The 15,912-nt window shown below is 48.5% G+C and overlaps 5 protein-coding genes across 5 annotated transcripts; 2 read left to right on the top strand and 3 right to left on the bottom strand.

Moving 5' to 3' along the window:
• Positions 1-142: 142 nt before the first annotated feature.
• B0J16DRAFT_321253 (uncharacterized protein) lies at positions 143-2,821 on the bottom strand (the record flags this gene model as incomplete). Its single annotated transcript, XM_046125630.1, has 2 exons — positions 143-2,683; positions 2,738-2,821. 2 exons carry the CDS (start codon positions 2,819-2,821, stop codon positions 143-145), a joined length of 2,625 nt encoding a protein of 874 aa, XP_045980906.1.
• A 3,635-nt stretch (positions 2,822-6,456) lies between these two features.
• B0J16DRAFT_343758 (ribosomal protein S30) lies at positions 6,457-7,367 on the top strand. The gene is made up of 4 exons (XM_046128097.1): positions 6,457-6,554; positions 6,610-6,635; positions 6,707-6,811; positions 6,873-7,367. Exons 1-4 carry the CDS (start codon positions 6,521-6,523, stop codon positions 6,894-6,896), a joined length of 189 nt encoding a protein of 62 aa, XP_045980905.1. The 5' UTR covers positions 6,457-6,520; the 3' UTR covers positions 6,897-7,367.
• A 124-nt stretch (positions 7,368-7,491) lies between these two features.
• B0J16DRAFT_148620 (uncharacterized protein) lies at positions 7,492-8,521 on the top strand. The gene is made up of 3 exons (XM_046122013.1): positions 7,492-7,824; positions 7,880-8,231; positions 8,281-8,521. Exons 1-2 carry the CDS (start codon positions 7,582-7,584, stop codon positions 8,120-8,122), a joined length of 486 nt encoding a protein of 161 aa, XP_045980904.1. The 5' UTR covers positions 7,492-7,581; the 3' UTR covers positions 8,123-8,231; positions 8,281-8,521.
• Positions 8,522-8,592: 71 nt separating this feature from the next.
• On the bottom strand, positions 8,593-13,202 carry B0J16DRAFT_356424 (glycoside hydrolase superfamily; the record flags this gene model as incomplete). The annotated part of the gene is made up of 8 exons (XM_046129474.1): positions 8,593-8,641; positions 8,687-9,177; positions 9,222-10,524; positions 10,573-10,792; positions 10,838-11,096; positions 11,144-11,269; positions 11,316-11,444; positions 13,194-13,202. 8 exons carry the CDS (start codon positions 13,200-13,202, stop codon positions 8,593-8,595), a joined length of 2,586 nt encoding a protein of 861 aa, XP_045980903.1.
• Positions 13,203-13,677: 475 nt separating this feature from the next.
• Positions 13,678-14,932, bottom strand: B0J16DRAFT_373096 (uncharacterized protein; the record flags this gene model as incomplete). The annotated part of the gene is made up of 4 exons (XM_046130515.1): positions 14,596-14,932; positions 14,352-14,537; positions 13,831-14,301; positions 13,678-13,783 (listed from the first exon to the last, which is right to left on the bottom strand). Exons 2-4 carry the CDS (start codon positions 14,456-14,458, stop codon positions 13,678-13,680), a joined length of 684 nt encoding a protein of 227 aa, XP_045980902.1. The 5' UTR covers positions 14,459-14,537; positions 14,596-14,932.
• Positions 14,933-15,912: the final 980 nt, after the last annotated feature.

Raw genomic sequence — 15,912 nt, 5'->3', positions numbered from 1 at the left:
ACACAAATTCCTCTGGTATAGAAGGGTCTTTAGGTCACATGGGGACCAGACCCTGCACACTAACATATTACCCGGTATCCTGTCTTTTTTTTCCAGCGCCAGTACGAAAGGAAAAACAATTTGCAAAAAAGAATGTTGGTCATCAGTGGAAGCGCTCCTTGATGTACACCATCGCTGCGAATCCTGCACAGCATTTGGTGCTCATCTCGTGCTTGCACCAAGGACACTTGACAGTCATGCTCACAGTCCCCGCGTACCCAGCGCTCAACACCTCATCAGGGTTGGACATGGCTTCGTAGAGTTTGCTCGGCATGTCGTGGTAGCGCATGCATGCGCAGCATTCGACGAACATCTTGGCCGAGGGTTCGCCGTGGTTGAGATGCTCTAGGTTGGATTGGCGACGGAGCGTTTTTATACCGGCCTCGGGATCTGAGAGGGTCGATCTATGGCCCTGGATGGGAGATCGGAGGCTGCGGTCTTTGTGTTTGAGGGGATGAGATGGGGAGGGGGAGGGGGTTTGTTTGGGGCTGCGCGGTGTTGCGCTGCGTGTATTGGCGTTTGAGAAGGCTTCCATTACTCTGTTGGCAGCTTCTTGGATATGATCGATTTCTGGATCTTCGCTGGGTGTCATTCGTGGTGAGTTTGTGTAAGACCAGTTCATGGGCTTTGCAGATGCGATATGGGGAGAGTGACCCATCTCCGATTGAGGAGGGGTAGAGTGTGGTGTGCTCAACGGTGAGATAGATTGAATCGCGTCCGAGTAGGATGATTCGGATGAGCTGGTCATGGGTCTGCGACCTGTTGGTGAGCAGGACGCTGGCGGAGTCAGATGTTTGACCGGAACGTGAACATGCTGAGTACGAATAGGTGCACTGTTCGCCGTTCCCATACCCCTCGAATCTGTCCTTGGTGGGAATGGTCCAGAAGCAACAGGAGGCGATGGCTGACTGTACTTTGACGCCGAACTCGTCGTCGAAGAAACCGATCCCTGAGCAGAATGACCTCTACAGAACGCACTCCTGGCAGCCTCCTTAAGGTTCCATTTCGTGGGCGCGGGTTCAGCTTCTGTAGTGATGGGTTTAGGTCGCGTACCGGCTTGAGTCTGTTCGTAACGGATGCTCGGTGGGTTGTTCTTGCGCGATGCTTTGGACCCTGCGGGAGCGGTTGATGGTTCGTCGGGAGGAGGCTGGGTGTGGTTGAGACGGGTTAACAAGGTGAGTGAACCGCGTCTCTTTGAGCTTCGGCGAGGAGGTGTTGGGGGAACAGATAGAGTTGAGGCGATTGATGATTTTCGGGGTGGGTATTGGGCGGATGCTATTGGTGGTCTTGATACGGTGATGGTATCTTGCTTAGGAGGGTTGTCAGAGTCTTTGGGGACGTTGATGGTTGGAGTTTGCTTCAAGCTTTGGTTTGAAGTGCGTGGTGTAGGCACTGCTGGCTTGTCCTCTGACGTCTCAGCTTCTCCGTTCTGATCCTTCTTGACGTAAAGACCACCTCTTCGAATCAGACCTTGGGCCTTGTGGTAAAGAATCTCACTGTCCGGTGTTTGAGGCTTGTTCTGATCACCCTCATCCTCTGTATCATCGGCAACCGCGCAGTCATCACTGACCGAACCCCGTCTCGCTCGAGCGCTCCACAGGTAGATATTGACGGAGCCCCTCCTACTCGATGACTTTGGTGATTTGGCCGATTGACCTCTCGCACCAGAGGTGTTAATCGAGATAGGAGGATACGCTCGTTTCTGCGCATCAGCCTCCTTGGTCTGAGGATTTACCTTAAGCGGTGTAAACGAGCCATGACCCAAGAAAGTCTTTCGCATAGCAGGATGAACCTTGCTATCACCCTTAGCCTGGTCTTCCTTGACCTTCAAGTGAAAATCCTCCTTCTTCTTCTCAAGCTTGACACCGCCCAAAAACCCAGTTGAGCTCGTCTCGTCAAATGACGCCCTCTTGATCTCAAATGACTTGCGGAAGATGGATGTAAGAGAGCTGGAGCGGCTACGTCTCGGTTCTTCAGGATCGTCATTGTTTCTACCAATGGAGAAGCCTAATAAACTGGACGAGCGCGATCTTCGCTTTTGTTGGACTGGGACTGGTTGGGCTGGGACTGGTTCGGTGTTGCTGCGGCCTGGAGAAGGCGGCATAGGCTTGCTCAGCTTTCTACCGCGGGGCTTGGGAGCGTTCTTCCAAGCTTCTTCGAGAGCTGCGTTCATGGTTTGTTCTCGCTCTTTCTCCTTCTCCCGTCGTCTCTCTTCTTCTTTCTTCTCAAGCTCCTTGCGTTTTTCTTCCTTTTTCTCCTTCTTTTGACGATTGTAGGCCTCCCAGGTGGGTGACTGGCACATCGAGCGCCTCTCTTCCACGTCTGGGGGGAAACAAAAGGCTACTGTCTTTTGAGCCGGTTTGTCGTCTTTTTCCTTGGAGAGCTGTTCGTTTGAAGACGGTCGGGACATGCCTTGACCGACAGGTTTCCTGGGAATCATGTTTGGTGAAGCTGATCGCACAGGATCTGAATGAGACGAAAAGAGTGGCGGAGGAACAGCAGAGTAATTTCGAACAGGTGGTTTTTTGTCCTTTGGCACCAACTCGAATCGACGAGGAGTAGGGCCAGGACTAGGAGGAACAGAGCTACCGCTATCAGTGCATGGCGGAGAAGGAGGCACAGAGCCTAGATGTGTTCGTTGAAACTGTTCAAACAAGTCAGGCAAATTTTCTTGACTCTCGATCGCTTGTAAGCTTACATTGAGCTTCTTTTCCAAGTCGAGCATTTGCTGCAAGCTATTTGAGCGAGCGCGCCCTTGAGGCTGGGGTTGAGCCTGCATCATGGTTGAACTAGACTAGTCGTCTGGCGACTGCACGAATTCTGTGCACATGCGAGATTGTGAGACAGAAGATGTTCGGGAGAAGAAGCGAATCTGAGATGAGAGTTGTGTCGGACAAGAGCAGCGGGTGGTGGGGTGATTGGGTTCGCTGCAGGTAAGCGCAAATAATAATAAATCTGAGAACAGCTTTCTGCTGCTTCCTTGTCTTTTCGCGGGCGTTTGCGTTTTCGTCTCTGCAGTGTCCGGAAGCGCTCAGAAAATGAAAGCTTGTTGTATTGCTGCGTTCAGCAAAGAAGCTATACCGAAAAAAGTGGGCTGTGATGAGATGTCTCGGGTGTGATGTTTTATTGCTTGCGAAATTGGAAATTGATCATTCCAATTACTTTTTCAACCCTTCTTTTCCTTCTGTTGACAATTGAAGAATAACGAAAGCGGTGGGAATTGGGGTGAGGGAAAGACGCTTGCGGGTTGTGGTGTCAATGAGCTGTTGCAAAGGCGGTGGGCAAGGTGATGATGCAGGTATCTCGTGATAGGTCTGGAGGTGTTGGGACGAGACCAGACGAACGGACTAGAAACCACTTCCCAATGTTGCACAGGTAGGGAAAAAATAAGAGGATGGCTGAGAGAGAAGTATTATGGTGACACGAAAGGTCAGAGGAACGGAGAGTGTAGAAGAAGGTAGTATCCTGACTCAACGTAGCATGGATGCATCCATATGTAAGAGATGGAGGGAGAGAGAGGAAATGAGAAAGGGCGGGAGGAGAGGATCTAATGAGTAAGAGGAAGAATCAGTGGAAATAGAAAATTCCAGAGAATTCCCATTTACTGAAGTTTTTAGTTTCTCTTTGTCTGACTCTGAGATTGCCAAGCAGTGTCAGGCAATCGAGCAAGCAAGATGCCGGCCGATATAGCTAGCAATAGCAATTGGGTTTCTTTTTCTGGGCTTGACTAGCCTGCAGTAGACCAACCCAAAACTAGCTGAGTTGCGGGACGGATATCACATCCATGATCATGGCTGGCTAGTCAATTACTCTACTCTGACCAGGATAGCCGGGGTCATGATAGAATGGATCATGTCCGTTGTGCGGGATGATGACTAGGGTGAAAGCCACTGCAAGACAGTTGTTCCCTGGTTGGATCTTTCTTCTTAAGGTTGATGATAAAATAGCTAAGACAGGCGGTTCACATGAATATCACCGTTGTATCAACCCTTCTCAGACATGAACCATTGAACTCTACACCCTCTTCGGCCTGTCAACTCGTAAAGATAATCGATCAGTGGATTCAGGAATACGAACTGTTGAGGTGGGCACCACCCAAAAAGACGTGCGTGGCTTGAAGTGTCATCCGTCAACCGTAAAGATCCATTGGTTCGGCACATGCGGGAAGACGATCCACACTGCAGTGGTCTTACAGCCGCTCTTTTCCCTCTGCTTCCGCTTCTGCTTCTTCAGTTGGTCAATGCTATTTTTAATCCTCCCCTGTCAAGTTACCCGTAGAAGCGAATGATACGCGAATAGCAACACGGCTACTTGCCCAAAAAGATCTTGTCTATACGATATTCTGGGGTTTTAGCGGTCTGCACAGAAACTCGTTTTGGATTTTTTTCCTCTTTCTTTATTTTGGCTTTCTTTTAGTTGGACGTGAGTTTAAAGTAATGGCTGGCCGATACGCCATGAAAGAAGGCTGGGCGGGAGAGAAGAGATGGCAAAGTTTAGCATGAAAGCCTCAATCGTAGTACAGCATTTAAAATGCACTTATTCCCCTGATTTCTCTTTCTGGTGGTGTCCCAGCCCTCTTGTCGATCAGTAAGAAATCTCATGACATGATCCAACCTCCCCGCCGAGAAAGTATCGTCTAGACTGACTTTGTACATACAGTAGTTTCTTTTAGTTGGATGCGCAGTGATGCAGTGATGTGATTTATCTGTGAGGGGTATGGTATGTGCTGAGCTGTTTCCTGCAAGCAAGATTCTGTGCTCTCTCCAGCTCTGCAGGGCCCGTGCATCTTGGGGCTTGGTTTAGACGCCGTGTTGGATATCATCCAAGCTTCTGATGTGATTGAGGCCAATATTGACCAGCCTTACAGAAGTTGAGTTTATGATTCGTATATGACATTCCAATTAATTTACATGCTTTTCGCAATTGATGGACATGAGTATCTCTGTATCTTGTGCAGAAACACCAGAATCACAACTCAACAGAGCGCGGGTCTTCAGCTCTGCAATTGAGCCCTACGATATAAATATCATCAATTCAAGACATGGTGGGGTTCACTGAACCCCTCTTGTAAAGTCCGCCGTGAAGTTCAGTTCAGCTGCAATGGCCTCATCTTGGTCTCGTATTTTCGCATCAGTGAAAGGTCTATGGCGGCTGGACCCTGCAAGTCCCTGGGGCTCTGTGTAAATATAGTACAAGCATCCACTCGACACGATGCAAGGCATCTAGACAAGCCTGGGCATAATGAAAATAGCTTTTGGTAGAAAGACCTTGTCGATTTATATGATGAATTGGGCTATCCGTGTGTACTGGCGGAATTAATACCATGAGACAAGTGGGGAATTGACTTGGACTGATTGTGATGGAGTCACTTTCGAGGCGCTTACCCTACATCGTAGACGCGAAGAACGATTATTATCCTGTTTTTTCTATCATTACCAGACTTTGCAGTCAACTTATTGTTGTCTAAATATTTCAGTATCATTATTTGTTTTTGTTGAATGATCGGCTTACTCCTATAAAGCTTCATTCAACAGCTTTCGCATCAGAAGGTGTTATTCAAAAAAACCTTTAAAGGCGCCGTCTAAGCATAGTAAACTTATAGCAGTGTTACTCTTGTGACTAGAATTGGGGTGTTTGAATCGACGAGGCTGTGCAAGGAAATGGAATCAGAGCGACCTGCAACCAATAGGTTTCTCTTTCACTGCAATTTTAACCTCCCCCGAATCACCATCTCAAGTTCAACTGGGAATCTCCAACTAGAGGTTGGGGTCTAAACTGGCCCGACGCTCTGCATACGCCTCACTACAAAAACCATTGACTACGAAGTTGGAGTGCAGTTTCCAGCACCAGCCTTCGAGTCAACGTTCATGTAGACTGAGGGTGCAGCAGCTGCTTGTAAGACGCCCAGCCACGGGAATATCGTGTACCTGCATGGCCGAAAAACGATGTAACGGCTCTGAGAAATCCCACCGGGATGGTTACGAGAGTCAGAGGCGAGAGTAGTCACAAGGAAGTATTCATAAACTTGACAATATATTGTGACTGTTTAGCTGCAGTTAGATACACTGAAACGGTATTTGGTTACCATCATCACAACTCGATGGGCAAACTGGCGAGTGACGTCACGCCATTTCTCTTAGACTGAACAAAGCCAACAAAACTGGCAAAAGTAACTAAATATATCAATCATGAGGAATATCCAGACCAATCTAGAATGTTCAGTCTTCTTTTACTGACTGTCGTAACAAATCCTCGACTCTTCATGTCATGACTGCTCAACGGAGAATTAGCTCCACCAACCTTACATAATCACCCTTATCCGCCACTCGGACCCGCAGTTTTTCCGAGAGGGCATCTTATCCCCGCTCACGTGAGAAGCGTTTCGCTTTGATTTCGCCCACATTTGCCAAATTCCCCAAAATATCCTACCGCGCAGCCCGTCGACTCACCATCCACATCACCACCAAGCAAATCATTCACCATGGGTAAAGTTCACGGATCTCTTGCCCGTGCCGGTACGTTATTATCTACGATATTCTCTCTATTTGACGATCGCTAACATTCTCGCAGGCAAGGTCAAGTCTCAGACTCCTAAGGTACGACGACATCGCGAATCCATCGAATAATCCCGACGAACATCGATCACTAACCATTTTCCGAACAACAGGTTGAGAAGCAAGAGAAGACCAAGGTCCCCAAGGGCCGTGCTCTCAAGCGCCTCAAGTACACCCGTCGATTCGTCAACGTTACCCTCACTGGTGGCAAGAGAAAGGTGAGCAGACTCGATAATATACAGGATACAGGAGAACGAGCGCTGACGATGCGAAACACAGATGAACCCCAACCCCGGCTCCTAAACGACTGGTTAAAAACGAATTTGCGGAATCGGGATAGGTTGGATTGCGGACACGGTTCAACACAACAATGGTTGACTTCACTCAGTAATGGGATGATGGATTGGGTCGGGTCGCATGATAGGCTGAGCCCCCTTATGAAATGAAAAAGGAAATGGCGAAGAAAGCGCTACGACTCTACTCGGCGTCCGGTGTCAGTTGTCACAATACAACAAACATGTTCGCACCAGATACATGTGCTGCGATTGTGAATGAACCTCTGCTGGTGAATATGGCCATGGCTCTGGAAGGAGCGCCTTTGGTGATGCGTGCGCATGTTGTAAATGATGGATTTCTCGGGGTTCTCGGCGAGTGACTCACATTGATGGATGACATCGTCGACTTGAGTTGCCTCAGGATCACCCCTCGAGTCAGATCTGATTGAATTGCCACACTACATGATTCTACGTAAAAGCTGCATCCGACACTAGAAATCCTGAAACATAACCTCCAAACAATTAAAGCCATTGTCTCCAATAGAAAGTCTGATAATTGAAGCCATTGTTCACTTTCGGCTCCGAAGTTCGAGTCACGTGATATGGAATCCAGCCTCTCAACCTGCCAGGTAAACTTCCATCACCAAAGCGATCAACTTTACCTTTGCCAATCCCCATAAACAACTCCTCCTACACCGAATACATCCTTCAAAATGGCCGATGTTGAAATGGACGTCGACGTCGAGGCGGGCTCTCCCCCTCCCCCCGCGCGCAACGAGTCCGACATGCAAACGCATACCAAAGCAACAGCCGTCCGCTCCATCGAAGGCTGGATCATCGCGGTGACTAACGTCCATGAAGAAGCCGACGAGGAAACCCTACAAGATCTTTTCGGAGAGTACGGCGAGATCAAGAACATGCACCTGAACCTTGACCGAAGAAGCGGTTACGTCAAGGTAAGCTACATGACCTCGAAGCAGAATGGAATGGATTGTTAACGCGGAGACTTAGGGATACGCCCTCATCGAGTTCACAACACTGGAGGAAGCCCGAGCTGCCATCGACGGCGCACACAACCAGAAACTTCTCGAGCAGACCATCTCTGTGGACTTTGCCTTCGTGCGACCCCCACCTGGAAAGCCTGGTCGTGGAAAGGGCGCTGGTGGACGAAACCGTGGACGAAGCAGGAGTCGCAGCCCTGAGGGCAAGCAGGACGAGCGCGACGAGCGCGACGAGCGCGACGAGCGGGATTGAGCAGAACACAAATAAAAGAATTGAAGAATGAATCACGAGACCAAGGGACTCGAAGCGCCGACGTGCAAAAGGTTGAGAGCACGTTGGCAGTGTAATGTTTATACATGAGGTATGTTTGACCGCTTGTTTTGGTGTTGCTTGTCTAACGCAGAATCAAGATCTGAATCAGAATGAATTGCGACACATGGCCTGGACGTGATCCGAGGCGTTGTTTAGTGTCTGCAGAACGATATATACTACTGCTTGACAATCATATGTGATATGCTACATGGCTTTCACGGACCATTGTGACCTGGTGCGCTTTATTGTGAGGGCTTAACACAGTGATAGATCATATTTGCACCACCACAGCTTCACAGTTCTCGAATAAAAGCGTCTTGGAAAATCACACAGTATCCTGATGCGCCTATTGGAATGATATCTGACAATATCTTTATACTCTATCAACCCGAACCGCATTCCTAGTCCGTTCAGAACACCCAAGTAAACGACTCCTTCACGCTGAACTTGGTCGACCGCCTACACCGATTAGCACAAACTCTTCATCAATGGCAGAAAACTTACCTGATATCCGTACTCGACGCTCCAATCAACACCTTAAACGTGCCCTCCTCAGCAATCCACCCAGGAACAGTCTCATCATAATACCCAACAGCATACTTATCCAGCTTAATACTAATATGTCTCGTCTCCTCAGCTTCAAGGAACACCTTCTCAAACGCCACAAGCTCCTTCTCCGGGCGCGGCAGTCTGCTCTTTTCGTCGTGGACGTAAATCTGCACGACTTCAGAACCGGCGCGTGTTCCTGTGTTGGAGATGGCGAGGGTGATCTTGATTTCGCTGTTGGGACCGAGTGTTTTGGGTGAGATTTCGGGACGGCCGTATTCGAAGGTTGTGTAGGAGAGGCCGTGACCGAAGGGGAATAATGGCTCGATCTTGGCGTGGTCGTAGTGGCGGTAGCCGATGTAGAGACCTTCGCCGTAGAGGACTTTGTGGTTTTCGCCGGGCCAGTTGTGCCATGCTGGGGTGTGTTCGATGCGTTTGGGGAATGTGCTCTGTTGAAGTCAGCGAGTATTCTGTCAGAGATGGTGGTACTTACTGGGAGTTTACCGCTTGGGTTCTCGATACCGAATAACACATCAGCCAATGCATTGCCTGCTTCTTGACCTTGGTACCAGCCTTGAAGAATAACAGGTACTCGGTCAACCCACGGCATGTGCACTGGACTACCAGACTGGTTAACGACAATAGTTCGCGGGTTAGCCTTCACCACAGCTTCAATAAGCCTGTCCTGGTTCCCATCAGCAGGAAGATCCATCGTCTGACGATCATACCCCTCAGACTCCCACTCCGCATCTACACCAACAATAACAACCGCAACATCAGCATCCCGCGCCGTCTCAACAGCTTGTTGGATATAATCCACCTTATCCTGCTCCTTGAAACCAATACGACAACCGCCGTACTTGTGCGTGATACCGAACTGCTTCTGCTTGGAAACAGGACGAAGTTCGTTGGTCATCTCCACACGAAGCTTAACGGCCTTGTCAGCTTCCATGTCGACGTCGACGAGGTAATCAATCGAGCCATCAAACATTGCTTCACCTTCCTCTGTCCAGTCCCATAAGTCGAGAACCATTTTTCCATCGACGAAGAGTCTTCCTGGTCCTACGCTCATGAAGCTGATTGTATGCTTTCCTGTTGTTTTGGGCGTCAGGTATGTGGTTGCTATGGCAGACCACTCAGGACCGACTTCGTTCAGAGGCGCTGAATCCCAGAGGAAGAGATCTGTGTTTGTTCGACGCTGTTTCACCACGGGATTACCCTCGAACTTGTCGCCTGCGAACCAGTCGATGTGAACACCCGGTTTACCTGACTTCTCAGTGCAGTACTGCGACGCAACGGGGAGCCACTTGTGGATATGGCAGCCTTGCGCAAATGCTACTTTCTGCTGCGATGCCTTGCGGATGCTGTCGAGAGGAATGGTGTTGTAGTAAGGGTTCAAACTTGCGCTTCCACCACCACCAGCAATAGAACGATTCGCGTTCGGTCCAATAACAGCGACCTTTGTAGTCTTTGGACACAGTGGAAGAATACCATCATCGTTCTTCAGAAGAGTGAGACCTTCATGACCAGCCGCTCTGATCAACTGTCTCGTTTCCTCACGATCGTCTTCACGCTCGGGCTGCTCTGGAGACATATCACCACCCTTGAGCCGCTCGACCAGCGCGAGCACGTTTTCTGCTGCTTGGTCAATAGCGTCAATCGACATACGACCTTCGTTGACGGCTGCGATGAGCTTGTCGAGACGCCATTTGGGAGAGTAGGGGAATTCGATATCGCAGCCTGCTTCTACGGAGTCGACTATTGAGTTTACGCCGCCCCAGTCTGAAACGACGGTACTACAAGATGTTAGATGAGTTTTGACAGTGGTGGTATGGATTCGTTACCCCTCGTATCCCCATTCTCCGCGAAGAATGTCTTTTAGAGTGTGTTTGTTCATATCTGCGTGAACGCCATTGATGAGGTTGTACGAAGTCATGACAGCCCAAGGATTCGCCTCTCGAACAGCAATCTCAAACGGCTTGAGGTAAATCTCACGAAGAGGTCTCTCTGTAACGAGAGAGTCTATCGTGAGTCTGTTGGTCTCTTGCTCATTTCCCACGAAATCTGTTACTGTTAGCAAACTCCATCAAATATTCTAGAAGCACTCACGCTTGATGGTAGCAGCAACACCTCTATCCTGAAGACCCTTGATATACTGCGCAGCCAACTTTCCAGTAAGAAGCGGATCTTCGGAAAACGACTCAAAGTTTCGACCGCCGAGGGGATGACGATGCATGCAGACTGTCGGGGCGAGGAGCATTTCTGCTGAGCGGGCTCGGACTTCTTGGGCGAGGTGTTGGCCGACTTGGTAGAGGAGGTCTTTGTTCCATGTTGCTGCGAGGGAGATACCGCATGGGAATAAGGCGGCCTGCCATGTTAGTTACGCCACTGGCTACGAGAGGACGTGTTACTCACTTTTGTGCCACCAACGAAGATACCACCGCGTGCACCGTTGGGACCGTCGGTTGTTTTGATCGATGGGATGCCTTTCTCTGGAATGGCTTTTGTTCTCCAGAAGTCTGCGGCTGTGAGAAGGGAGACCTGAAAATGTTAGTATAATTTAGTGTGAAGGGCGGATATGGACTACCTTTTCTTCCAAGGTTAGTTGTGCCAACTTCTCCTTCGCTGCAGAACGAGTATCTCTAAGATACTGTATCTTTTGCGGTGGACTACATGGTGCAGAAAACTCGGTGTCTGGAGTAGAAGGGGTGTTTGACTCGTTCATTGTCACAAGTTCTTGTCAGATGTGGCTGATCTAAGAAAGAGAATAGTCCTAGACTCGAGATTCAGATCTGATATAGTAATAAACGAAAGTAAAACCGGCAAGTCGAAGCGAGCTACCAAAAGAAGAAGTGTGTATTCAACAGAACAGAAATACCAAAAGGTCTTAGAACATTTGCTCACTTATACTGCGCAAGCAAGCCAGCGGCGCAGGATAAGCATGAGGCTCGAGGAATTGCACCATACATACAATAACGTCAGGGAACAAGGTTGATCGAGATAGGCAATTCAGCAAATGAGATTCTAGCTTGTAGCTATTTAGACGGCCCGGCTGAAGGTGAAGTGGAGATGACTTTTTGTCTTTAATGTTTGTTTCAGAGAAGAAGGAAAGTTGGTCGGTAGATACGGACCGTGAGAGCGATGTTGATTATGTATGTCTGCCGGGAGTCTCGGGGCTTTTCCCTCAGATGATGAAATAGATAAGAACAAACATGTGCTGATTCAGAAATAAAGAACTTTTTCTGTTCCTTGGCCTTATCTCGTATGTTCAGCTGCGATGAAATGCTGACCTTCTGTTCTCATTCCCGACAGCCTGGGATGAGTGGTCAGAATCGGGAAATAAGTCGGATATCCGGGCCGGTGTTCCCAACTTGTCGGCCGGAGCGTACCGGCGGAGCCAAGACGAGCGAGAGCCGGAAAAAAGCAACTTTAACTTTAAAGAGAATGGAGATGAAAATAGAATCAGGGCTAGAAAACAAGGGTACAGTGTAAGTGGTCCAGTTGCCTTATATGGAAAGTTCGGTAGATGGCTAAAAGAGGATTTATGATGTAAAGCAACGTCCGCTTCTAAAAGGGGTATTTTTTGTATAAGTGCCGTGAGTTATGCATGCATGAGTAGATCATTGATTTAGAAACCGTTGGATGTTGTGCAGGAGTCTGGAATGCGGTTGAACGTTGTGTTGAACTCTATACCCTTTACTCCATTGAGTACATATCTATCTAGTGCTTACTCAGACCAAATTAGATCATGATTGATGAATAGCAGTATATATAAGTGAATCAAGACGGCAATGTCTTAGATCTCCGTGTTTAATGGATCCCTCCTCCGTGTCCCGGCTAAGAGGGGCCGGCTCGGCGCTCGGCTCCGCTTATACACGCCGATATCCGCACATGGTCATACACAATTAACACTCCTTGGCGACAACACATCAAAGCATCACTCTTACACAGCACTAACCTCATAACAATAACTGTCTTCATAGCGTTAACAACCCACATTCATAACTGCTGCGCGGTGCCTCATGCGACAATGCTTCGAACACGCTCCAACTCGGAATACTCCCTCCAAGACCTTCCCAGACAAGGCTCTCGTTCCCAAACACAGACACAGACACAAAGCGAGAGTAACCCTGAAGGTGAATCGCGTCCCCGATGCAGTAACGGAGAAGGATCCGCCGTGCCGCAGGGGGGTGACAGTGCACCCGACACTAACAAGAACAAGACGCGCCTGGGACGTTTCTGGAGGGACTATGTTAGCTGCGAAGTCGACATGTCTGCATCAAGAGATCATCTAGGTATGTACATCCAGGGGATGAGATTGGAGGAAGAACTTTGAGATGCGTCAAAGAAGGGTCTCGTGATGGACCGCATACAAGCGTGTTCCATATGGATAAATGGAAGGCTTCAGGGCTCAGGCTTACAACGTTACAGCAAACGAAAGGACCTTCCTCGGCTACCTACGCACCTCGGTCATGATGTCCATGGTAGGAACACTAGTAGCCCAGCTCTTCACGCTGCATCACGAGGGGTATCACGCGCAGAGCTTTGGATACTTCGTCACGGGACGACCCCTGGCCATGACATGCTATGGGTTCTCGATTGGGACGATTCTGCTAGGGGCTATTCGGACGTGGAGACATCAGAGGATCATGATGAGTGGGAAGGCTTTGGCGGGAGGGTTTGAGATCCATTTGCTGGGTATATGCACCATGGCGGTAGGTAAACCCTGGAGTTTTGGGGGGATGTGACTAACGGGTGTAGCTGCTTTTGGTGTTTTTCTCGTTTTTGCTGAGTATTGATGTTGTTAAGGAGACTACTACCATCTCTTCTTAACATGGACTATGGGCACGCGACATGACTCTGCTGAAAGAAGGAATTGCGATGAATAATCTAATACATGAGGAAATAACAACAATAATAACGACATACACGAACATACACATTGGTAACTACCCCTCTTCTTGCCCTCTCTCCGCTTTCTGTTTCTCCCCTCTTGGCCTTTTCCTTGCGCCTCTGCAGGTACGAGGTCTCTTGGAAGCTACATCACCACCACAGCTATACAATGTTAGTCTCATACTGATTATAGAATATAAGAAACGTACATGGATCGCTTCGAAGCAAGTTGATACTCGGCAACGGCCTCTTTGTACGCATCTGTGTCGTCACTCAAAGGTTGGGAGTCGACAGACAATGCAAGCTCAGATATATCCGAGTCTGACTCGAGAACTTTGGTTGGTCGAATAGGTGTTGACTTTGGGCTTAGTGCGGGAGTATCTAGTGTCTCTCGACCGCATGCTGGGTCTTGGACCAATTCCCAACTCGAAGTCTCAAGCGATATGTCTCTAGCCTCAAAAGCTTGTTTGTCTTGGCTCGGTATGCAACCACTGAACCTCATCATCCTATACTCGTGACTATCTTCACGTCGAAGGTAGACATCCATTGGTGCAACGACTGAAGGCGATGATGCAGGACTTGGCGAAGGAAGACAGCCGAACTCAGTACTCGTCCCTTGATCTTCGAATATACGAAGGTTGAACGAGACAAGGGAAGACTTGACACATTCAGGGGCATGTCTACCATCCACCATGTTAGTTCTCCTCACCAAGACAAGACGGAAACATACCTCTTAGAAGCATCGTCCTCAAGACTAATACTGCTATCCCGTCTAGTCCCACTCCGAGCTTTTTCAGTCTCGAGACAAGAGCCTCCGATACCAGACAGAAGACTCATGACGAATACACAGCAAAGATGATAACAACAAGGGAGAATGGAAACAAAATTCTATCGAAACGACACATAGAATGGAAAAGTAAGTAAGTGACCGCTCTACCCAGATCATATCATGCGAGCTAACAGCTAGTTATAAGCCTCCTAAGACCAAGACCAAGACTAAACAAGGCTCCTCCCGTTACCGACACAAAGGAACCTTCTAACCGACCCGAGAAACTGGAACAAGGCAATCGTCAGCTTTCAACGGCTAAGACACCCACTTGGACCCAACACCACGGGGCCTTCTGCACCGGAATCACATCCGCGTCCGGGGTCAAGCTCGGGCTTTCCGTCCCAGGATCTTGGTAACCTCTGTCTGTGTGTGAGAAGCATCTTATCTAGGACATTTAGGTATACAGCCCGTGTGAAGAAGCAGTAAGACGGACCATTTATCCGCGTCTAGAAGCATAGTTGAATACTTCAATTTACAAACAATAGTCATATCTCCATTCTTACAACTACCTTCCTCCCTCGGCACGTTCCAAGCGGTCGGGTCCCTTTTTTCGTCATGTTTTAATACCGCCAGCCTGGTTGGTACCACACCAATTTGATCTTCTGTGAGAGATTATTGGCTGGGTAAGCAATGTCTTGAGCCAACAGCCAACACCGCTTGTTTCAGTGACGGCAAAAGGACCTTGAAAATTGTATTTGCTTTTTGTGATGGACCGTCAGAATGGTTCTTGGGATATCGATTTCCGGATCCGAGGGTATGGTCGTGGTTTAAGGCTGTAGTGGTGTTCTTAGTCTTACCATCCTCCCCTAAGCCTCTACTAAGTTATATCTCTATTAGACCAGACATACTCCTATTAGATAAACTCAATGTACTGTAAATGCTCAATACTTCTAACTTTGCTACCACCTTCTCCTTCTACTCACCTTACGTCCCAAGAATCCCCTTTACTTCGCATCTGTAATCTTCAAACCCAATCCACCCACCCTCTTCCCAATCCCCGGTTCTACATATAATCCCTGCTCCCATCATTTGGGGGCCTAGATCCCCTGTTCTCAGCCCTTTGGCCCCCAACAACACATGTCAATTGAACTCTTCAATTCTTCTCAAAAAGAAGACCCTCAACCTGCTTCTCTCGAACATCTTAGTGAAGTAATAGGGGTTGAAAAGAACTGATCCAATTCTGCCTATTCTCTTGTCCATTCTCAAAGAGCAATGCTTGCGAGGAATTGGATATTTTGCGTTTGCATGTTAGGATCTTTTGAGGAACTGATCTACATCAATTGCACTTTAATACACCGCCAGTTCACAAAGTCCTACATGAAATGAAACACATTTATTCGCTATGTACAAACCATGCCAAACGGAACAGTCTCTCATCCAACGCCAAAGAAATGCCGAAGCAACAGTTCAGGGCGAGACAAACGACTGTGTAAGAATAAGACACTGTATGCTCTATCTGCCT

This window comes from Fusarium flagelliforme, assembly GCF_020744385.1.
Source record: "Fusarium flagelliforme strain FIESC 12 MPI-CAGE-AA-0113 chromosome Unknown B0J16scaffold_5, whole genome shotgun sequence".
NCBI lineage: Eukaryota > Fungi > Ascomycota > Sordariomycetes > Hypocreales > Nectriaceae > Fusarium > Fusarium flagelliforme.
The sequence above is the reverse complement of the archived record's forward strand: the minus strand, read 5'-3'. Positions and strand labels throughout refer to the sequence as shown.